Genomic DNA, 24,195 nt, shown 5'->3' with positions numbered 1-24,195 from the left:
GCAATTAGTCCAGTTCTCTAATTTGAGGAATTTGAATGTTGAAATCAGCCCAGGAGAGATGATACTTTTCCATTTTTTTTTTTTTTTGAAGACCTCAAAGATGAAGCTGTATCACTCATTCAGGTGTTTTATTCTTTGAAAACCTGCCAAGATATTCAGACTTTTCTCATCAACAGAAATCTCTTGATGGCTCTTTTGGCCTTTTAGGATACTTTGGTCTTGTGAGGGTACAGGAAGTAATGGTGTTTTTCCCTCAAGTAATCTTTAGCTTTGTGTTCCATCTTCCCAGCAGGCGTCGTCCTTTCTGCACATGGTCTCTGTTCCATTTTTTGACTGCCTTTTCTTATGCTGGATTCATATTTCTTCACATCTTGAGAATGCCGTAGGCATGCTAGTGTAATATTGTTGAATCATAAGGGAAGAGGTTTTCACCACTTACTATCAGTCCTGTTCAAATAACAATGCGTTTTCAAAGAAGTCCAGCACCACATATGTACATGAAATAGAAAACAGACTCTTTTCACTTCCCAGAGATAATGCCTGTGGTTAACAAACCAGGTGTATCCAGGTGTATATACAAATAGATGCTCACGTAAACATTTGGCATGTGCTTTTGTTTTTAGCTTAGAGTATCCTGTATTTTCCATTCTGTGTTGTGTTTTTGATGTTCTGTGATTTGTTGTTCGATCTTTCTGTTTTGGAAGTATATCAGAATCCATCTTTTTTCCAGAGAGATTTTGGTTCTACTTTGATATGATCAGTTATGCCATCAGATTGAATCTCCTGCCCCCGGTAGCTTTTACATTATGAGGTATTTGGAGGCATCTTGATTAGTTCTAGTGCTTTGCGTCCGGCTAGGGCCACTGTTCTTTCAGGTTTCACTTCCATATGTCACTCATTTCTACTCTGCGTTCCAGCAGCACTGTGCTTTTCCTCATAAGAAAGTCACTGTTTGTATTACCTTACAAATGGTTTCCTTCCCACTGGTCAGTAAGTAAGTGCCAGTTCATTTTTTTATGTCCGTGGTTGTACCCTTAGTACCCAGCACACAGTCTAGCTTATGATTGCCACAAATATTTGTGGGATGAAGGCCTGAAGTTCGAATTAATTTGGACATATTTTTTCTTTTCTTTTCTTTTTTTTTGAATCTAATGGAGAAGTCTGGACTCCTCCCCAGAAAAATGTGAATATGTGAACATGTGCTTATATGCATGCAGACACACATCATTGCATACATACAGTTAGATAGTTCTTGGACCATCCCCCGTGCTCAGTATATACCCTCCCGTGATCTTAGCCTGGAAATGAACCCCTGCCTTCTATGTTACTGTTTAGCTCTCCTGTATACTTCCCAAGGGTATGAAAGCGCTGGTGCGCTTTTATTATTATTATTTTTTAATCAGCATCATTACTGAGATCTTGTCTCATTGTAGCTTTTTGATTTAGGGATTATTTATTCGTTCCCTATATATCATTGTTCACATTAAGAGATTTAGTAATGGTGGGGAAGTGGTCTTGATTAAAACTGACTTGTTTTAATCCGTGTTGCTATCTAGGTGTAATGCATCAAGTAAAACACTTAGCAGAATCGGAGTCTTTGTTGACGAGCCCACCAAAGGCATGCACGAATGGGTCAGGATCCTTGGGGTCCACGACGTCAGTCAGCAGTGGAACAGCGACGGCGGCCACTAACGCTGCAGCTGACCTGGGCTCCCCCAGCTTGCAGCACAGCAGAGACGATTCTTTAGATCTGAGCCCTCAAGGGTAAGTGGAGTTGTGTGGTGACTCCTGTGCTCTTTGCCTTTCACTCGGCCCTGGCGACTGAGACTAACACGGGACAAAGTAGCAGAGACAGGGCATGTCTGCAGTTTTTTCATCTGTGTTTTGTTAGATGTTTACTTGTTGCAGACCTGTTGTGTTGAGCCGTGTTTGGGACCCACAAGAGCTGTGTGGTCCGTTTCCACTGACAGACAAGGGAGCTAAGGCTCAGAGAAAGTAAATGACGTGCACGGGGTCACACAGTACTTAGAGCTGTGGGGTTGAGCCCTCATTTCTGATTGCCTTATCTTGAATCATTCAGTGTTATATATGGCAGACACACCAGCTTTGAGACATCCAGATACTGATGTGCTATAGAAGTTTTAAAATAGAAAGTAAAAAACAAACCTGATTTCCCATTTATCTTTAATTGGCAAATGGGAACTTCGTGCTTACTAAACGATAGTGGGAGTTATTAATTAAAGTTTTCTCCTTCTGCCTCTTTATCTGTTTTTAATCCCTTTTTTGTACCGTACTACTGAGAACAGTACCAGATCCCCATATTGGTTTTCATTTTGTTATGGTGAAATGGATCACACTCTGAAAGTGTTTTTGTTTCTTTGATGTTAGAAACTTACTATTTTTGCTGTATGAATGGTGCATGATGAACCCAGCTCAGTTCTGAAATTCAGAATGTATTCAGGGTATAATGTTCCTTTTTTAATCCTTTTAAGCTGAAAAGTAGATCTTGCTAAAAGACATAATAACTGGGGTCTAAAAAAATTAATCTTTTAAACTGCAAGGTAACATCGTCCTTTGAATCTAGTTCATTGAGGATCTCAGCTGCTTTAGGTGCCACCTGGTGGTGGTTGTCTGCCTTAGCTTACACTTCAGCAGTGGGACCTGGGCAGAGACGGGGCCTCGAACGCAGTTGCTGATACTTTCAGGAAGCTGCTGAGTGTAGGTGGTACCCATGTAGTGGGCCCAGTTGAAGGAGCTTGGACCTGGAGAATACTGGGAACCCTCCACCTTCCCTGTCCTCAAGTTGAATTGTCCTCCATTCTCCCTCGCAGCCTTGTCTGACCTAACCCCCCCCCGCCCCCCCCGCCCCCCCCCCCCCCGCCCCTTCGCTGCTCCAGTCCACCCTAAGTGAGGCAGGGTTTTCGTACATAGCACAGGCATAGTGCCTGCAATGTCACAGGTATTTGGTGAAGTGACATGCATTTTAGACAAAGGCAGTATTTCTGAGCCGTTTAAGAAATTAGACTCGATTATTATAGGTTCTAATAGTTGATTATTCTAAAGAAAGAGTAAAGAGTATTTCTCTTCAAATACTTCCAGAGTTTTAAGTGGCACCCTTCCCTTATAATATGGTTTCAAATGTAAAGTTCATATAAATTTGTAAAGGGGAATTGTTCAATCAAATATTAAGTTTATTTGTTGGAAGTTCACTTGTCCTGTAGCGTTTCAATGGGCATGACAGATGTTAGAAGGATTTTTCAGTTTTTCCGATTTTATTTGTGTCACAGACCAATTGAACCAGAATGTTTTTTCATCTTTTCCATCTTATGTATGTAGCTTTGTTATTCTAAGAATTACTGATATTTCAGACTATTTCTAGAGTTGTTAAGAATAGTGAAAATAACACATGCTATCCATATTCTAATTCAAAATATATTCTGTGCCTTCTCACTTGCTACATTTGTTTATAGGTAATTTTAAAAAGAATCCCTAAAGTATTTGTAAATGCATTCATTTGGAATGTGCTTTTCCTTGCACACCATGAAATTACTTTGGGTAGCGTTGGGAAATGCTTTGATAATACTGACACTCAGTGCCCTGCGCTCGTCATTTAGGTTAGGGAGGCTAGACGGTGCTCAGGGTGAACACATCTTTTAGTTTGTGCTTGGAATGGTTCTTTTTAATACTGATTCTTCACACTGCATGCTTGTTTTATGTACTTCTCTGTATGTACTACATTTTAATACGGGAGTATTCAGGTATTCTATTTGGTTATATTTTTAGTAGTTTATGTAGTAAAAAGGCTAGCTGTTTTCCATACTAATTGTTTTCTGTGTCTGTATACCTCTAGAACATGACAGGCACAGCTGGCATTAAAGAGTCATAAATTAAAGATACCCTGTTATGGCAATTTGTATAACTCCCTGTTTCTGCCATTTTTAGCTTGCTTTTCATTGAGTGGTGATAATAAATTACCGTAATGGCTAAACTTATCCCATATTTTCCCATGTGATAGTCGGTTAAGTGATGTTCTAAAGAGAAAACGACTGCCAAAACGAGGGCCACGAAGGCCAAAGTATTCACCTCCAAGAGATGATGACAAAGTAGACAATCAAGGTAATTTCTCTGGTGGGGAGGGGAAGGGGAGGTGGTAGCAGTTAGCGATATGTACTTCCCTAAAACTGCTGATAGTTTGAAGTCTCCTGAATACCCAGTGCTTTTGGCTATTAATCTATTAAGATTGGGGATCTTAAAATTTAGTTGGATTTTATCAATTACTCTAAAATGGTTTAACAATCATTCTTTCTTCTTTTCGTAGCTAAAAGCCCCACTACTACTCAGTCACCTAAATCTTCTTTCCTGGCAAGCTTGAATCCAAAAACCTGGGGACGGTTAAGTGCACAGTCCAACAGCAGCATTGAACCAGCACGAACTGCGGGAGTTAGTGGCCTTGCCAGGGCCGCCTCAAAGGACACCATATCCAATAACAGGTGAAGTGGGGACGATCTATATTCTGTCCTTATATTAGAAAACACCGCACTTGCCGTGTGGAGATGAAGCTTGGACAGAGGCCGTTAGTGTACGCTCAGAAGGGGCACATTTGAAGGACGCAGTAGGTTCTCAATTTTCCTGTAATCCTCACCCATGGATGTTTTTGTTGATTTTTAGAGGAAGAGGGATGGAGAGAGAGAGGGAGAGAGGAAAAAATGTTGATGTGAGAGAGAAACACCCATCGGTTGCTTCCCATACATGCCCCAGCTGGGGATCGACCCTATAACCCTTTAGTGTACGTGATGGAACGCTGCTCCAATCATGTGAGCCACCCGGCCAGGGCAGAGTCTCAGTTTTTAAACCCTGTACCTGGCCTTGTCTTTAGTTCTAGTCTTACATTTTAAAACTCCTTTTCATACCTGGCTGCTGGGAGTCATGAATGTTCAAAACCTATTCCTCAGTTATGTTCTAGACATGGGAAAATAACATTTCTGCACATGCGTGCATGCGCGTGAAACACAGCCTTTTATGGTACCCTTCCCCTCCCTTTTACAATGTAACTTAAGTCTTCTAGAGGAGAGGCTTTTTTAGGAACTTAGAAAACTACCAGCTAACCTGTTTTATACCAATTTATGGCTTTTCAAACATTTTTCTTGAAAATCCTTAATAATTGTTTTGTTTGTTGGCTTTTGATATAATATAGCATACCAACAAGGGTTATTCCTCTGCAGATAAGAAATTTTAAAATGTCATATGTAATTGGGAAAAAAAAAAAAAACAGGCTCTTTTTGTTTGGTTGGTTGGGGGTGGTTTTTCTGCATTTCCGTAAGTCAAAATAATAGAGCAAGTATATTTCTGAAGCCATCAGTATTTGTATTTTAGACTGCCAGGTCTCAGCTGTGGTTAATCACGTACCGAACAGTTAATCGTGTACTTGTTGCTGGTCTGTAGTTCTTTACTTCCAGCTCTCCCGGGAGCAGGAGTAGAGGACAGTGTAGGTAGGTCATGTTAGATCACTTCCAGCTGAAGCCTAGGGAACTGCTACCTTGTGAAGTACTAAGAAGTTAGAACTTTTGTTTACTTTTCATGCAATGACCTGAGATGTATGTTAAGTACATGTGCATTTCTTCAGGTACATCTTATCCCATTTTCAAACTGAAACTTAATTTGATTGATGTGGAGTCTGACTTGATTAGTCAGAAACATCGGCCAAAAAAGGCTTCATATGTAGCAGTACTTACTTGCCTTTGATCATAAATTATAATCGAAGTCCTTGAATATCTCCCTTTTCCTTCTTGCAGAGAAAAAATTAAAGGTTGGATTAAGGAGCAGGCACATAAATTTGTTGAGCGCTACTTCAGTTCTGAGAACATGGATGGAAGCAACCCTGCACTGAACGTCCTCCAGAGACTTTGTGCCGCAACTGAACAACTCAGCCTCCAGGTAGCATGCCCCGTCGTCTCTGCGGGCCTGTCTCAGTGCCTTCCGGCGCACCCTGTCCTCTCGATGCAGCTTCCCGCCCATTTAACTCTTGTGGATAGACTTCTTAGGCAGATTGTGTGCTTTTAGCACTGGCGTTTCTGTGACTTGTCCCTTGACTTGCATGCCTCATCATTTTATCATTTGATGTACTAGAAATCTCATCTTTGACTTTGTCTTTGATATTCCATGTTTCTTAGCAAATGAAGAGACTTCAGAAATGTCTCTCAAGCACGTCTCTAAGTCCTCTTTAGCTACAGGCATTAGAGTTGATAGGCCCCTCCTTAACCCTTCTTTACCTTGGATCTAATAGTGGATAGGAGAGGGTAAAGGTTTATTAACTCTTTTATAGTTCGTTGGAGTCTTCATCTTTTACATTTTTTATGTACTTTGAGCAATTTGAGTAGTATATGTTTTTCAAGTAATGGTCCATTTCATTCAGATTTTAAATGATTAAAGCTGTACCTTATATTCTTTTATCTTTTCATTCTGATATTATAGCTCTTCATTTCTTTATTCTCGGTTGAATTGTGAAGATTTTTCTTTATGTTAGCATGAACACTTTTTTGTTAAGAAATATTTAACGTTTTGTGAATGTGTGTGTAAAGGTCATACTTTCCAAGGATCTAGCGAGAATGCACCCTGCCCCTCCCTTTTTACAAAAGGTATTGGGGCTGCATTCAGTTTCATTCGGTGGGATGTAATTGTGCGCTCGGTAAGGGCTGTTGACGTGAATACAGAACTGCTGTTCCTGACTCCCAGGCGGACGGTGGAGCCGAGTGCCTTGTAGAAATCCGTAGCATCGTCTCGGAGTCGGATGTCTCGTCGTTTGAAATCCAGCATAGTGGCTTCGTGAAGCAGCTGCTGCTGTACCTGACCTCTAAAAGTGAGAAGGATGCTGTGACCAGAGACACCAGATTGAAGAGATTCCTTCATGTGTTTTTTTCTTCTCCAGTGAGTTCTTTGATGATGTTTGTGTGTATCTTATTATAAGAATCAGTGTTGGCTAATGTGAATCTTTTTATCCCAGTAGTAATTTCCAGGAAGTTTTGGTAAAGATATTGAGGTCAAGTTTCTAGCTTGCTTACACACAGTTGGATTCCTTGGTCGTTTTTCTTTTTTTTTAAATATATAAAGTAAACAGTAAAACAAAATGGCGCTTTAATGACGCCAGTGTCAGAGTTTCTATAGTCAGCATATCTCGAGTCTTTGTTTTTTCTCCAAGACAACTCAGTGTGCGTGTGTGTATGGGAAGACAGACGTAGTGTAGCTGTAGCGATAAGGTAGGGTAGACGTACACATATATTTTCATTTTGTATGAAAACATAGATGATTCTAGACTTAGAATGGGGTTACATTCCAATAAACCCATTTTAAGTTGAAAACCTCTTAAGTCCAAAATGTATTTAACACCTACTGAACATCATAGTTTGGCCTAGCCTACCTTAAATGTGCTCAGAACACAGTACAGGATTCCCTCACTTGTCGCGGGTATTACGTTCTAGACACACACCCCCACCCCCACCCCCCCCACGAAGTCGGAACCTTACATTTATTCTACACTCTTAAGCCTGTGTAACTTTAACAACATATGTATACAGTACCGCAAAATCCCACGATATAGCGAAAAATCCGTGATAAATAATTAAATATATTTCTTAAAACCCCGCAATATGGTGAGGCCGCAGTAAGTGAACCGCGGTATAGAGAGGGACTCCTGTATCCCAGATATGCTGGCAACACAGTTCACTGTGGAGGATTAATTGCTGACCCCCAGGATCCTGCTGGGAGCCGCAGCTGGCTGTCACTGCCCAGCATCATGAGAGTGTCATACCGAAAACTCAAAGTGTGGTTTCTGCTGCATGCACATCACTCCTCCACCATTGTAAAATTCAACACTTTTAAGTCAGAGCATCTTAATTTGGGGACTGTCTGTACTCAGAATTCCACTCAAAAGTGCTTAGTCACATTTAATTTGTGGGGCTCCCTGGGCACAGTTATTGAGACAGGTGTTAGTGGTGCAGCAGTGTTGGGTATGGTGTGCTCTCCTACTTAAGGTTACATACAGGTGTCCTCTCTTACCTGGAACTCCTTCGGGCTTTAGGGGTTTCACGAGTTTTACAATATAGCCCATAAACCATGTATTACCTGATATCCTTAGTAGGTTCCCAGTATCAGTCCATACACAGTAAAGATTTTTGCAGTGAAACATGTGAATATTTCTACCACATAAAGGTAAGTGAAGATTGCACATAGCCTCATGTCTGTCTAAATCAGCTTTTGCCACCAAATGAGCTATGTTTTCAAGCCTTTTAGACTTACGAATTGTCAATAAGGGACTGTTGGCCCGTACAGAAGTGTGTCTTTATTGAAATTTATTTGGAAACTTTTCCCCCATGAGTTCATCAAAATAAGAAAAGAGAATAGCGGATTTCCCCTTGTAAAACTGCCCATTAAGCTTTCTTGTTGAGGAGTGTTTCATTTTCAAGAGGCCTCGTTTAACCTGTCGGTTTATTTATACCTTCAGCTTCCTGGAGAAGAGCCCGTTGGACGCGTAGAACCAGTGGGTAACGCACCTTTGTTGGCGTTAGTTCACAAGATGAACAACTGCCTCAGTCAGATGGAACAGTTTCCAGTCAAAGTGCATGACTTCCCCAGTGGAAATGGGACAGGAGGCAGGTAAGGACCATTGCCTGAGAACGCTCTTGCCCTTGGACTCTGCTTCATTAATCTTGTGGAGGTAAAGGGGCAAGGGGTCTGGTAACTTCTCCGTCTGCCTGAAAAACCTTTAGCTATAGTGACTGAAGAGACCCAGTGACTCTTGGCAACTTGTAATGTTTTTCTTAAATCGACATATTTTAATATATAAAGCTTTTCTTCAAGAATTTTGTGAATATGGAAAATAATAAATTTACATTCTGTGCAGTAATGTGATTTCATATGTATGTAAGTGCTTATAACATGTTGGGTTTTAACAAATAAGTTTATTTTTGAAGTTTTGCTGTTTTTATAAAACTTTCTATTTTTTCAATAGTATAGTAGTTTTATAGGACTTGTGAGGTATTACAGAAAAAATTTATTGTAGGATTTAATTGTTGTGTTTTACATGAAGTTAAAAGCTTCCTAGAATATTTTGACTAGAAGCCTGGAAAATAGAAAGTTAATTTTTAAAATTAGTTTAGTTTTAAAATACGCAATCTGACATGTTCTTAAAACATTCAAAATTTTGGTTGAATTAAAACAGTATGTGTCATTGAATGATAAAGTGATCAGTGTGAACTAGGTTTTTTCTACTTCGAAATTTAATGTAAACTGTGGTATTCAATTTTGATCATTATACTGTACTGCAGCATTTTATAATAAGGGGACATTTTCAGCTATGCTGAGAAAACCATGAAGCTTTTAATTATCTAAACTTGTATAAATGGGGATATTTACACATATATGTATATATATATCAATATAATGGATAGTCTCTCCTTTACCCCTGTTTGCATGCTTTAGGGAACCTTGCAGATAACCATATTTGAAGCTTGTCCATGTCTCACTCTTACTCTTGTCAGCACTTTTCCGAACTGAGCAGTTAAACTTAGCCTGGTGTAGCTGTTAAACTACTTAATTCAAAAGGAAATAGCCAAGTTTTTGCAGACCTGAAACTATCATAATTCGTGTGCCAACAATAATACATTTTTTTAATACAGCAAAATAAATTTTAAAGATTAGTTTTTAAAGTAATTTTACAGTGGAAATTATTTTATTTGTTACTTATAATAAATTACTTGCATTGCTGGGTAAGTACTTACAATGTGCCTTAAGAAAAATGCAGAGTTTGTGTTATTTTGCTTTTATTTGAATTTACGTTGATTTTAAAAATAGTAGAATAACTTTTTTTCACAAATTATCTTGAGCTTTTCTCTTAACAGAGGATCGCAGGCTTTAAAATTTTTCAACACACACCAGTTAAAATGCCAGCTACAGAGACATCCAGACTGTGCAAATGTGAAGCAGTGGAAGGGCGGGCCTGTCAAGATCGACCCCCTAGCTTTGGTACAAGCTATCGAGAGATATCTTGTAGTCAGAGGTACTCTTCATAATCTGTGTTGTATGTTTTCACAATTGGGATGGAATTATATTCAGGAGTATGAATTATTTCCCTGTTCATTGCTGTTTCTGTTAAAACCTAGCATCAGGAACTTGTTCCCGTCGTTTGTTTTATGTGTAGTATCAAGAAATACGTTCAGCGTAGTAGGGGTTGACTGCTTACTGGGTGATGAGTTAATTTTTCTTGTTGGAATGTGATAGAAATGGCATTTTCTTAGCTCTTTCCTTAGCTCTTTCTGCTTAGTAAGTCAAAGTGTTTTTCTAAGACTGGGTTAATTTGAACAGTATATGTAGGCTTTTCTTTGCTGTGTGAAATATGCCGGGAGTGTAACAGCCTTCTTGTGTCCTCAGGGTATGGAAGAGTAAGAGAGGATGATGAGGACAGTGATGACGACGGCTCCGACGAGGAGATCGATGAGTCTCTGGTAAGGTACCGTTCCTGCCTTCTTGTCACGTATCCTGTCCAGGGCCTGCAGCTTAAGTAGGTCCTGTTTTGCTTTATGCAGGCTGCTCAGTTCTTAAATTCAGGAAACGTGAGACACAGGCTCCAGTTTTACATCGGAGAGCACCTGCTGCCGTATAACATGACTGTGTACCAGGCGGTGCGGCAGTTCAGCGTGCAGGCCGAGGACGAGAGGGAGTCCACGGACGACGAGAGCAACCCTCTGGGGCGGGCTGGGATCTGGACAAAGACTCACACGATCTGGTAAATCTCAGCGCCTTTGCTTTGTTTTCCCCCCACCGGGACACTAGGCATGTGTTTTGGAATTTATATTAATGGTTGACTTGCATAAGGAGAGGGGACCTTAAATCCTACATTTTATTATTAAAAGCCACTTCAGATATTTTACCTTGTGTGTGAGCATGCGTGCGTGCGCATGCATTTTTTTCTTCCTTTAACGTTAGGTCTGCTAGATAGAAAACATCCTTGGGTATAATTATCGTTTATATCTACTTTTCTAGATTCACTTCAGGTCTTTAAATAAGGCGAGAACATCTGTATAAGATAATGTGTTTTTATTAAAAATTTTGGCATCTGAGTCCTCAGAAGCATTTGGATGCAACTTCTTCCTTATTTGCTTGCATTTAAAGAGAACGTTCTTTTCAGACGCACCCCTGTAGGGCCTCCGTCCTCGGGCGTTGCTCCCCGGGAAGCAGCGCCATTGATAACTTTACGAGTCTATAAGCAGGGAGCGAGAGGACAGGTGTCAGAGAGTTCTCTGGTATCTGTGGTTTGCACTTCGGCATGGTGGGATAATTTGCAGTTTTAAAATATGCTTTTGGTTTACCTGTGTCTCTCTAACTTTAGGTACAAACCCGTGAGAGAGGATGAAGAAAGTAATAAAGATTGTGTTGGTGGTAAGAGAGGAAGAGCCCAAACAGCGCCAACAAAAACGTCCCCCAGAAATGCAAAAAAGCATGATGAGCTGTGGCACGGTAAGCTGTCACGTGAGGGGGGGCCCCGACCGCTGCGGGCCAGCGTCTTCCTTCCGCCTTTGTGCTTCTAAGGCAGTGAGTTATTTGTATCTAGCAGTGTAATCTTTGAGTAAAGTAAAAAAAATTAAATTATACTTAAATTTGGCTGCTTTTAATTGAACCATTGACTTTAATGCCTAGAAAATGAAAAATTAAGTATCTGCAAAATTAAGTTTGGAAAGAAAATTGGGAAAAACTCATTCTTTTCATCAAGAACTTACGTTTGCATGAAGGCTAAAAAATTCATTAACAGAACACATTCACTAAAGAAGAGACTGGTCATTGGCAGATTGGCCTTTAATTTTTATTGTCATTCATTATGCTAGTATAATCTAACAATGCCGAAGAAATAAATTTTGCCAGGTACTATAATGACCAATAGGGCGTCGCAGCATCTCCCACGTGACGTCGTTTTCCTTGGCAGTATTTTCTTCTAGTTTAGTTCTGCTGGTGCCCTCCTTCTCTTTCTTCTCTCACGGTGATAATGCCTTAGCGCTTGTCGGCATTATCATTCCGTGGGGGCTCCCTCTGCCACGGGCTTCCCAATATTGGTGTCGTTTGATGAGATTTTCTCTGGTCCACAGAAATAAGGGCATTGTAGCAGTTTTTTCTCATAAGCTAAGTTTGTTCTTTTTAAAAACGTCTTTATTTTGAAATGTTTGTTTCTATGTTTTTGTTGTTAAAAATTGCCCTTTTATGCAGTGTTAAAATTTTTAATTCCTTTGCTCAGTAAAAGTAAATGACAGTAATCTCAAGCCCACTCTTATTTATTTTTATTTTTATGCTACTACTTGGTGAAATATAAGAGCAGAGTCATCACAGCTCCTACTGGGGAAACTGTTGACGTCTATCCTGTTCTAAGGCTTGGATTAAATAACCAAATCTCTTTTGTCAGATTTACATTTTGGGAATATTTGTCTGTTACATGTGGCTCTTTTAAACTGGGTATAAAATATACAGGAAATTTCCATAACAGCAAATTTAAGCATTTTGATTTTACTCCTCTGGCTGTTTAATTGTTAGCTATTATTTCTGGTATAAAGGAGAAATGCAAACGAGTCAAGTTTTTGTCCTTTATAATGTTTATTTGGGTATGGGATGGAAAGTGTAAATTTCATAAGGTTGGATGAGTTATGTATAAGATAAAGAATGTTCAGCTACCAGTACCCCACTAATAAGATACCAAGCATTAAATCTTAACAGCTCGTGGAGACTGTTTGAGGCCCGGTAAGGCAACACTGGCTCCATGGGCGTGGCATCTTTAACTTTGATCATCACGTAACTTTGCTCTTTTGCCTTCTAGATGGAGTGTGCCCATCAGTATCAAATCCTTTAGAAGTTTACCTCATACCCATGCCACCTGAAAATATAACTTTTGAAGACCCATCATTAGATGTGATCCTTCTTTTAAGAGTTCTCCATGCCATCAGTCGATACTGGTATTATTTGTATGATGTGAGTAATGTTGCAAGTTCTCTGTGATGTGTTATTCATTTCATGTTATCTCTTAAGTTTCTGTCTAGTGATTTTTGTGAATTTCCTGTTGTTCTACTAGGAACAGAAACAGTGACTCAGCTAAATGCAGGGATCCTGGCCCAGTGAAGCACAATGTACTCATCAGAGGGAACTTTTCCCCTTTTTTTCCTGGCCTAGTTTTTGCTTTCATTTTCTTGGCAGACTTGTAAAATATTCTCTAGCTATAAATTTATTCAATTCAGCTACAGCATGAAATTGAACATAATTCTATTATAGTTAAAATTCTTTAAAGTTCATTTATCTAAGTTAAGGTGTATATTAAGTAAAGAACTGGGTGAAAGTTCATGTGGTCTTCGATATTTATATAATGTAGGGAAAAATAAAGGAGTTGGCCGTGCATGAGACGTTAGCCGCCACGTCAGTGAGAGAGCCAGTACCTGTGGCACGTGGGGGCGGGGGCGTTCTACCTGCGTATGCGCTGTGGGGATTGTTGTTTGGGTTGGGACATACCAGTGAGAAGCTTTATGTCGTATTTGGAAATGCGGTGAAATGTAGGCTCTTTACATACGTACTTTGGGATAAAGGAAGCGATGGTGATTATAATCCTGATGTTTCACTGCATGTAGAATTTTTTTAACATTTTACAGAATGCAATGTGCAAGGAGATTATTCCAACTAGTGAATTTAATAACAGTAAGTTGACAGCAAAAGCAAATCGGCAGCTTCAAGATCCTTTGGTTATCATGACAGGAAACATCCCACCGTGGCTCACGGAGCTCGGAAAGACCTGGTAAGACTGTCACTTCTGTACTGGGGGCTTTGGGGGTGTTACCGGTGTGTTGGTCTTCATCAGTTTTGTTACAAAAGCATAGTGGTTAGTGAACCGATCTAAATGTGTTTAGTAACATGGTCATATTTGATCACAGCTTGCTTAATAGTGTAGCTTTAGCATCCAAACAGACTAGGCCAGCTGGGGCCAGTAATAGGGCTGCTGGATTGTATATGTCTGTCTGCGTGAAATAGGAGAGTACACGAGGACATCTGATTGAGGAGACTGAACCCTCTGCCGTGATAAAATGGGGTTCCAGAGGACGAGTCGTGTGGCTCCCTGAGACTGCTTGGGTCCAGCCTGTGTTCTTGGAGACTGTAGAACTGCACTGATCAGTACGGTAGCCACTACATGTGGCTGTTTACATCTAGGTTAATTAAAATTAAATTAAGTTAGAAATTGAGCTTTTTAGTCACACTAGCCACATGCTCATGTGGCTTTGTGGGTTGGACACAAAAGATAATGAACATTCAGCTCCTCAAGGTGAAGTGGGGATGAGATTTTTAAATGCAGTGCTCGCCAGTCGTGCCGCGCGTCCTGCGGACGGATTAGAGGGCGTCCCCACTAGACCCGGCTCAGACGTGGGGTTTCAGCGGCTGAACTTCAGATTCCACAGTGAAAGGCTACGTAATCCATTATTACTTACCACTTATAAATTTTGTGTAAGAATTACGAAGATTCTTCTAAATTAGTTTGTCTAAACCATTTTTATTGGTTATATTGATAATTGCTCTATCATATTAAGAGTTGTTTTTAATGTAGGGTTTCTTATGGTTTCCGATTCTAATTGAGACAGTAAATTTATATCGCATCTTTTTACAGCCCGTTTTTCTTCCCTTTTGATACCCGGCAAATGCTTTTTTACGTGACTGCGTTTGATCGGGACCGAGCAATGCAAAGATTACTTGATACCAACCCAGAAATCAACCAGTCTGATTCTCAAGACAGCAGAGTCGCACCTAGACTGGATAGAAAAAAAGTAAGTTTCTTCCCCAGATTTTTAAAGATAAATCAGACTTTTCAAAATAATGGGAAATGTGGATATATCTAATTATGCCTGCTGGTTTAGAGGCCTCTCTCAGTTACATTCATTTCGTTGCTGATCTTTATTTAAGTCATCTTTTAGCCATATTTCCCCACCAATCTCTTGGAACTGGGCCGTCTGTGATTTTTCTTCATTCTCCAGTTAGAGTTCTTTTTCCCAATTTCTGAAATAATTTCTACAATTCTTTTTTATCTTCTACTTTTCATAACTCGTTCCAGGAAAAAAATCTTGTCTTACTGAGGCTTCCTTCCTTTCTAAATTAGTTACTCAGGCTGTGGCTTCCTTTATATAATTGATCCCTCATGCAGTAGGTAGAATTAATCAGATCTACCTTATCCCCTTAGCAAATTACTCTAATTAGAAGAGACTGAAAAAATCCTTGAAACATTTCATGCCTGTAGACCAGTTAGCCCCTGTGTGGCCAACTTCATCTTCCTGTCCTTAAAATCGGGCTCCACATCTGCAGCCCTGAAACACAGCTCTGAGCCGTCTCCGTCTGAGAACCGGTCCCACACCTCTGCCACTACTCCGCTTTTGGCTCCTGACTCCCCTGTTCTGCCTCTTTCTTGCTCCAGATTCTTGCTCAAGTCTGTCTCCTCAAAACCTTTTCTCCAAAAGTTCCATAAGAGCCATTAATAACAACAGAGAAAAGAAGTGGAGGGAATAAGAAGCAAAATAACACTAACAACATTATACTTAAAAATAAAACAAACCCTCGCTATCTTGACTGATGTCGGTAGGGTTCCATAAACAGTGGTAGGACCGGGAGAGCGATCAGGACTTTTCTTCTTCCCGTGAGCCTCAGCGGGTGTTTGCAGCAGTGCGTGTAGCCTCTCTGCCTGTCAGAGCCCACAGGGTTCCAGCTCACCTGTCACCTGTCACCTCCCACCTCCATTCCTGTTTCTTATTCATCTACCTATACGGGTACCCAGGGGGATTCCATGAAGCTGCAGCCCTGAATTGCCTTGACAACCTTTGGTAAAGTTTTGGAGATTCTTCTGCATCTTGAATTTTCTGAACTTGCCAGGAGCTCAAGATAATAACTGCACCTGCTGTCAGTGTTTGTAGCAATGCAGCTACATCTTAACCTTTCGTGAGGTGTGCTTTCTAAAAGAAACGGTTTTGTAACAACTGAGGGTTTTTCCCCCCCTCTTTTTACTCTTCAAGTAATGCAGACTGTTTATAAAAGTGCAGCGTGCGCTTCATTTCCTCACTTCTGGACTTTATTTTGTAGCGCACTGTGAACAGAGAGGAGCTGCTGAAACAAGCCGAGTCGGTGATGCAGGACCTCGGCAGCTCAAGGGCCATGTTAGAGATCCAGTATGAAAATGAGGTGAGCCTTGGGGTCCGTGGGCGGCTTCTCGCGTGAGTTGTGCCCTTGATAAAATGTCATCAGAGTTTCTAAGACAGTTGGGAGATTTGTTCTGAGTTCTTCATTTATTGAGGTTAAATTGTATAATAAAAGTATTTTTTCCTGGCATGAGAACAAATACTTGTGTAATCTTTAGTCGATAAAGTAAAAGGTTGTTTTAAACATAACTTCCAAAATGTTTGGACTGCATTTGTAAAAGCTGGGTTTACTAAGACAGAACTTACATATAATAAATGCACACTTTTAAGATGTACGGCTGTAAGAGTTGACACGTGTGCAGTCTGTAATCACGACCACATCAAGGCACAGAAAAACGTCTCATCCCAAACAGTGTGCTCTTGGGTCGTGTCCCATCACTTCCTCCCCTCCTTCCCCCCAGTCCCTGGCAGCCATTGATCTGTTTTCTGCTCCCATGGTTTGTCTTTTTTTACAATGTCCTAATACGTGGAATCATACTGTGTGTAACCATTTGTGTTACTTTTCTCACTATAGTGCTTTTGAGATTCATCCGTGTATCAGTTTGTTTCCTTTTATTGCTGCGTAATAGTAATAGACCGTTCATTATATGTATATACCACGGTATGTTCCATCACATTTGTTTACAGTTTTTGGCTTATGATAATGCTGCTGTGTTCACGTCTTTGTGTGTTTTTATTTCTCTTAGGTAAGTACTTCAGGACTGAATTGCTAAGGCATTTGGTAAAATATATTTTAACTTCAAAAGAAGCACCAAACTGTTTTCTATAGCAACTGCCCCATTTTTTGTTCCCCCAGGAATTGTAGTATGTGAATTTCGGTTGCTTTACATGCTCACTGGCATTTAATATAGTCAATCTTGTTAATTTTACTTACTTTGGTGGGAGTTTATAGTGGTAAATGACTAGGGTTTTAATTTGCATTTCTCTGATGATTAATAATATTGATTTATCTTTTTATTCCTTGGCCATTTATATATCTTTGGAGAAATGTCCAAGAATTCTGCTCACTTTTTCATTAGATTTTATTTTATCATCAAGTTATTGAGTTCTTTTATATATTCTGGATACAAGTCCTTTATAGGATAAATGTTTTGCAAATATTTTCTTCCAGTCTGTGATTTATCTTCTCATTTCCTTATGAAATGTCTTGGAAAGAATAGAAGTTTTTACTTTCAATGAAATTTAGTGTACCGTTATTTTCTTTTCTGGTTTGTGCTTAAGAAATTTTTCCCTGATCCATAGTCTCAGATTATTTTTCTCATGTTTTTTATAGTTTTAGCTCTTAAACTTAGGTCTTAGGTTACTTTCTTGAGTTAATTTTTATATGTAGTGTAAAGTAAAGACTAAGATTCTTTTTTATTTTTATTTTTTTTTGAACATAGGCTATTCAATTTTTCAAGCTCCATTTGGGTAAAAACCAAAACTCGTACTTTATTGAAATACTATGGCACCTTTGTTGAAAATCAGTTGGTTATGAATGTTTGGATCTGTTTCTGGATTTTCTGTTTACTTTTATTCATCTATATACTCTTGATTACTGTAGCTTTTTAGTTAGTGTGCGTCTTTCAACTTTGTTTTTCTTTTTCAAAGTTATTTTGGTTAAATTCTCAATCCCTTGTAATTCTCTATAAGTTTTATAATCAGCCTGTCAGTGTCTACTAAATGTCTCACAAGATATTGATTGGGATCATGTTGTATCTTGATCAGTTTGGGAGAGAATTGATATTTACAGTGTGGAGTCTTCCAGTTCATGATACAGTATAGCCTTTCACTTATTTAGGTCTTCTTTAATTTCTCTCAGTAGGTTTTATAACAAGTCTAAAAGTCTGTCGTGCAAATATTTTGTTAAATTTCTGCCCAAATACTTCATGTTTTTTGATGGTTTTGAAAATGATACTGTTCTTTCATTTCAATTTCCAGTTGCTGTTTATAGAAATACAGTTGATTTTTTAAAAATATTGACATTGTTTTTTTGTAACCTTGATAAACTCAGTTATTGGTTCTAATAACTTTCTAACACATCATTTAGAATAATTGTAGACTCGGGGCTTAGGAAACTTGTAAGGGACCATGTAGTAAATATTTCAGGCTTCGTGGGCTAAATGGTCTTCATGACAACTACATGCTCAGTTTTGCTTTTGTATTGTGAATGTGGCCACAGACCACGGACAGTGCCTAGGTGAGTGAGCACAGCTGTGTTCCAATAAAACTTTATTTATGGTCACTGAGATTTGAAGTTGATGTAATTTTCATACATTATGGAATGCTATTCAGTGTTATTTACAACCATCTATATTGTAAAAGCGATTCTTAGCTTGCAGACGTACAAAAACAAGCATGGGGCCAGAGCTGTAGCTGCTTGCTGACCCATCTCGTAGGCAGTCACGTTACAGGGGAAGAAGTTTTACTTCCTTCTTAATCTTTGTCTTTTATTTCTTATGAGATGCTTTTAAGCAGCCAGGACAGTACACCAGAATAATCAGATGATTTTTTATATATTTTAACTCTGAAGTATTGTGTCTCAGGAGTACTTTTCTCCCTCTTTTCCCTAATTTCTTAAGAGTTTCTGGACTTCTGAAACTCTTACGGATGTAAAATTGTCAAACCTTCCATTATACTGATTATTTATTTGTATTAGCCAGCAACTCAGTCCCTCAGTTTTCTTATCTATAAAATGTGGGTTATAAAACAACTTCAGCAGTTGTGACTAGGTTTATATTATGAAACGTTAGAATCGTGCCTGGCTCGTGGTAAGTAGTGCAGTACTATCTATAGTTATACAGATAATTTTAATCATGACTTGATTTTTCATTTATTTTTTTCCTCATTAAGACTTTGAAAAGTTAACTTAAGAGTATTCAGTCTGCCCTGACTGGTGTGGTTCAGTGGATTGAGTGCTGGCCTGTGAACCAAAGGGTTGCGGTTTGGTTCCCAGTCAGGGCACAGGCCTGGGTTGTGGTCCAGGTCCCCAGTGGGGGGCGCATGCGGGACAACCAGACATTGATGTTTCTCCCTCTCTCTCTCCCTCCCTTCCCCTCGCTCTCAAAATAAATAGATAAAATTAAAAAAGAGTATTCAGTCATTAAAATTGTAAGTAGCTGTGTACTGGGGAGTATGTGGCCTGCTAGGGGTCCAGACTATGGCATAGTTCCTGCACTCAGAGGATTACAGCGTGGTTGGGAGACACAAGACAGAAGTACAAACAAGTGTGGCAAGTAAATGGTGTTAGGTACCAAGTGAGTGAGGCTTTCAGACAAGGAGCAGTGGCTCAGCGATCTGTGAGGAGGGCTTTGAGGAGAAGTAAGCTCTTGAGTTAGATCTTAATGGGAAGGGACGAAAGGATGTGGCCTGAGCAAAGGGTCTGGCTGGGCAGTGAATGGCAGAGGGAGAGATTGCTCTGGAATTGATGAGAGGGAGAGGAGATGGAATGGGAGGCCTTGACTGCCAGAATAAGGAATTTGGATCTTTAGAACCGACCCTCATCATGCCTCTTGCTCAGAGGATACAGTTCTTACATGCATGTTTACATGCCCACATTTCTTATTCATAAAACTGCAAGACCTTTGCTCTAGGTGACTTGTCTGCTTAGTTTATTTAAACAAGCCTTCTACTTCTTTTACCCCAGTATATTTTTCTTTGGCCAGGGATGTCTTTTCTCTCTCATTCCTCATGGCTCTGTTCAAATTGCATGCTAGATTTTAGGTCTTTCCTGTTGACCCTGGAAAAGATTCTAGGAGCCGACTTTATTGGGAAAGACTGGGATTGGGAGGTGTGTTCCTTTTATATGAAAGGGGATTCCTCCCCACCCCAAAAAACTTGGAGTTCTGGAGGGCTTCCCCTGGTAGGTGAGTGTTCTAGGAACCCATCTGTATCAGTGTACCAGCTGGTGGTGTTGTGAGAGGCTGCATTTGGCTTTAGTGAAATTTTTTTGAGGACTTTTAAATATGTTTGTCCATTTCATGATGGATGATTTATGAGTGCACCTACCCACACTGCACTGAGTGTTCAGCAGTTTCTGACCAAAAACGTCATGACCCCCATACCTTACCCTCCCTGTTCACCCAGTTGACACTTTTTTGTTTCTCTGGATGGAAAAAAGCCCTCAAAGGGAAACTTTTTGCCCATGGGGAAGAGGTGAAACAAAAAATGGCAGAAGCACTAAAAGACATCAAAATCAATGAGTTCAAACACTATTTTGAGTAGGGGAAAAAAATGTCTTGGTAGGTGTAGTTTGTCAAATGGAGAGTACTTTGAAGGTGACTGAAGTTTAACCATGTAAGAAGAAATACACTTTTTTTGATAAATAAATTCTAGGACTTTTGGGGTTTCCTTGTATATGCTGTAGGACTTCAGGTTGTAAATCAAATTCACAGAAAGCAGCTGGTGGTCATTATGAAGGCTCTCCAACAACTCTAGAGGAACCCTAATCCAAAATGTCAGATCAGAAGGGGCTTTGTCTTGAATAGGGTTAAGTGGTGACGGGAAGAACTAAACCTCTCTCTGGACTTTGAAAGTCACCCAAACCCCAGGGATTGGGGCTGCAAATGACCCAGCCTTCTAGGATGGTGGAAGATGGGGAGCAGGGGCTATGGAGCCTGGCATTGCCCCTTACAGGCTATATCTATAACATTGGGCAGGTTATGTAAATTCCTCAGGCATAACTCAACAAGGGGTATGATGGGTAAAGCTCCCTCTCATATTGTTAGAAGGATTCAATAAGTAAAATGCCTAGAATATTGTAACATGGTAAATGCCAGTATATAAGTTTGAAAGGAAAAGACCACCACAGTTGTAAGGCAAGTTATCAAACTTTTTTGTTTCCCCTCTAGTTTTGTTTCTAGGGCTTTATGCTTCCTTTAAAAAACACGAAGCAAAGTTGAGCTGCCTACCCTTTTAGTGGAAAGGCCGAGTGAGGGGTGGACTGCCAGGGCAGACAGGAGCCGGTCCTCCCGCCCCCACAGAGACGTGCTGTGAAGGAAGCGTGTGTAGTAGCCCCCATGCCATTTACTATTTTCCGTTGTCTGTTTTACCCGTAGAAACGACAGTGTTTGGTTGAAGGCAATAGACTGATGCGGTCTGTGATTTTCACTTGGCCTAGGATGATTACGCTGAAGGGAGCAAGAACTAACGGACTTTAAAGCACCATCTGGTGGATACCAGATATTAATGCAGTTTTATTCTTTTCTCCCTTTGCTTCTCTCTGTGTCTCCTCCTTCCCCTCTTTTACTGCCCAGGATTGAGCGGAGAACCTCTTACACAGAGTCCCTACAGTAGTGGGGCTTTCCTTTTAGTTTGGGGAGGTCAATCCAGACATTCTCATAGACGTACGTGTGTTAGGCCATGAGATGAAGGAAAATAATAAGATGGAGCATGATGGGGAGGGGATAGGGTGGTCTGAGGTGACATTTGAGCGGAGGTGAGTCATTACTGTCTGGGGGAAGGGTATCTAGGAAAAGGACAGACAAGCAAAAGCCTTGAGGCAAATAATCCTGCCCGTGGGCAGATGACTAACTGGGTGCAGGGCTGGGGAGGGAGGAGTGACCACAGAGGACCTGCGGACAGTTTTTCCGACCTGCACTTTTGCTTTGAGTGAGACGGGAAGCCACGGAGGCTGTGGAGGAGTGGCACCAGCTTAGGATTTGGAAGGGTCTCTCCTGGCACCGTGGGAACAGGCTGTGAGATGCCGAGGTGGCTGTGCAGAGACCGGGTAGCAGGTGTCGGCGGTAACGTGTAGGGTGTATTTTGAACGTGGGGCTTCCAGTGTTTCATGCTTGATTGGAATGGGGAGAGTAAGACTGAGAAGGCCACATGTGACCCCCAGCTTGGGGTGGGAGCGCCGACTGAGCGCCGATGCCGTTCCCTGCTCCGCAGTGCTGACGCGGGTGGGGTGGGGAGGGGGGGTTCAGACGCATCACCAGTTCCCAGCAGGTGGCTTTCCACACAGAAGTTTGGGTTCAACCTTTGGTGGGCTGCATCTAATCTTTTAAGCTAGTGTGGGTACTTCTTACAAGTACCCCTGGTAATGGGAAAATACGGCCCATTATTTGCAAGTACTCTGTAAGGGAAATACAATCTTCTTGACTGGACCATGGTTAGATTTAGCCTATAAGCTATGCTATTAACTTGTCACTAGCTGGTAGGACTTCTGATAGAACATGAAGGAATAATTAGGCTGGGAACACTGCCCCAGGCTCAGGTTTCTCCTGGAGGAGGGCCTTTCATTCAAGGCTCTACAGTTCTCTTTGGAGCGCGGTTAAAAATGCCAGTGCCCAGGCTCTGCTCCAGACCCCCTACCACAGCAGGGTCTTCAGGACGCGTGCGTATCAGTAGCGCTGTCAGGGGTCCAGCGCACTGGGGGCAAGCCCCAGTGTCCGCCCTGAGGCAGGTTAGCCTGCTGGGTGCTGGTGTGGGTTCAGACCTTCCCCCGCCAGCCTCTCTCCAGTGGGATTTCAGATTGGGTTCAGGCACTCTGGAGGGGGCGGAGGCGGATTCACGCTGCTCTGAAGTGAGATGCACAGGCCTGTGATGGGGCGGTGACCAAGTACTGTGAGAAGTACTTAAGTCCTAAGAAAAGGAGCAAAGTAACTGGGCAGATGAGGGGGCTCCTCCTGAGCTGGAGAGAGAGTGGGAGTGCCGGCCGTGTGCAGACCGTGCCCTCTCAGTCCCTGAGGGTCAGGGTGTGGCTTCTCAGGATGCGCGCTGGAACCTGCAGTTACAGTGGCCGGGCCCCAGGGTTAGGACCTTATAAACGGTTGGCGGGGGGGGGGCAAGTCTGAAGGAATACAGTGTGGACACTCAGGACAGTCGGGGACATGGTCTCTGCTGCCTCCCGATGAACAGTTCCTGTTAGTGCCCACATTGACAAGAGGTTGGCGGGTTAAAAAAATAAAATAAAACAGCACAAGTTCTGAAATTTGAAATTGTTCTACTTTCGTTCTTCTGTAGGTTGGCACCGGTCTCGGGCCTACACTGGAGTTTTATGCACTTGTATCTCAGGAACTGCAGCGAGCTGACTTGGGTCTCTGGAGAGGTGAAGAAGTGACTCTTAGCAATCCGAAAGGTAATGCCGCTCTCTGAGGCAGTTTGTGGTGTTCAGCGCAGGTGAAGGGCCCTCGCAGTCCCTTAGCTATACTCAACTTCTAGCAGAGGACTAGGCGCTCTGACCTCAATTTATTTCAGCTTCTGCTGTCTCCTTTAGCAAATAGGGAGGCCCTTCCAGCTCTGGAGGACTTCATTCCATGATCTGTCTGATGCTGAGAATACTGAATTTCTTAAATGTTCTTAGTTACCAGGTTTGGTTTTGTCTTGTTTTGGGAAAGAGCATCTAAAGATTGGTGACTTGTTCATTTTACAGGAAGCCAAGAAGGGACCAAGTACATTCAAAACCTCCAGGGCCTGTTTGCCCTGCCCTTTGGGAGGACAGCAAAGCCAGCTCATATTGCAAAGGTTAAGATGAAGTTTCGCTTCTTAGGAAAATTAATGGCAAAGGCTATCATGGATTTCAGATTGGTGAGTTTAAGATTATTTGTTCTTCTATAAATGTTTTTGTTTCTATGTTCTATGAAAGTACCTAATCCCACGCACTTAATGTTGTATTTTAAAACCACTTTAATATGCATGTGAATGAATTGGGGATTTCGTTAACAAAAGACAGTTCTGATTCAGTAGCAAGGGTGAGGCCCACGATTCCACATTTTCACACCAGCTCCCAGGTGAGGCCCAGTGCCAGTCTGTGGTCCACATTTTGTTACTAGCGGGAGTTCAGAGAGTTAGGCAGGATTACGGGTGGCTTTAATTAATGTATTTCTAAAGCGTCTGACATCAGTTTTAATTCAGTTGGAAAGCATGAGTATGTAACTAAACTGCAATAAATTGCCATTAGGGAGCTGGACTGAAAATAATTCAAGAAAATCAGTTTTCACAGAGGTTAGACTCTTTCTAGACTTTT

General features: G+C 41.1%; 1 protein-coding gene across 1 annotated transcript in view; it reads left to right on the top strand.

Moving 5' to 3' along the window:
• TRIP12 (thyroid hormone receptor interactor 12) overlaps positions 1-24,195 on the top strand; it is a 125,042-nt gene that overhangs the window by 91,207 nt on the left and 9,640 nt on the right. Inside the window, exons 22-37 of the mRNA XM_090284905.1 lie at positions 1,557-1,764; positions 4,016-4,116; positions 4,319-4,490; positions 5,793-5,934; positions 6,733-6,924; positions 8,498-8,649; positions 9,894-10,051; positions 10,423-10,496; positions 10,578-10,777; positions 11,381-11,508; positions 12,851-13,002; positions 13,671-13,813; positions 14,675-14,831; positions 16,132-16,230; positions 23,193-23,307; positions 23,602-23,756. Coding sequence (XP_090141031.1) covers positions 1,557-1,764; positions 4,016-4,116; positions 4,319-4,490; positions 5,793-5,934; positions 6,733-6,924; positions 8,498-8,649; positions 9,894-10,051; positions 10,423-10,496; positions 10,578-10,777; positions 11,381-11,508; positions 12,851-13,002; positions 13,671-13,813; positions 14,675-14,831; positions 16,132-16,230; positions 23,193-23,307; positions 23,602-23,756 — 2,348 coding nt within the window. The remainder of the gene's footprint in view (positions 1-1,556; positions 1,765-4,015; positions 4,117-4,318; positions 4,491-5,792; positions 5,935-6,732; positions 6,925-8,497; positions 8,650-9,893; positions 10,052-10,422; positions 10,497-10,577; positions 10,778-11,380; positions 11,509-12,850; positions 13,003-13,670; positions 13,814-14,674; positions 14,832-16,131; positions 16,231-23,192; positions 23,308-23,601; positions 23,757-24,195) is intronic.

This window comes from Furipterus horrens, unplaced genomic scaffold, assembly GCF_987537825.1.
Source record: "Furipterus horrens unplaced genomic scaffold, mFurHor1.1.pri manual_scaffold_1, whole genome shotgun sequence".
NCBI classification, from domain to species: Eukaryota; Metazoa; Chordata; class Mammalia; order Chiroptera; family Furipteridae; genus Furipterus; species Furipterus horrens.
This window is presented reverse-complemented; position numbering and strand designations above follow the sequence as displayed.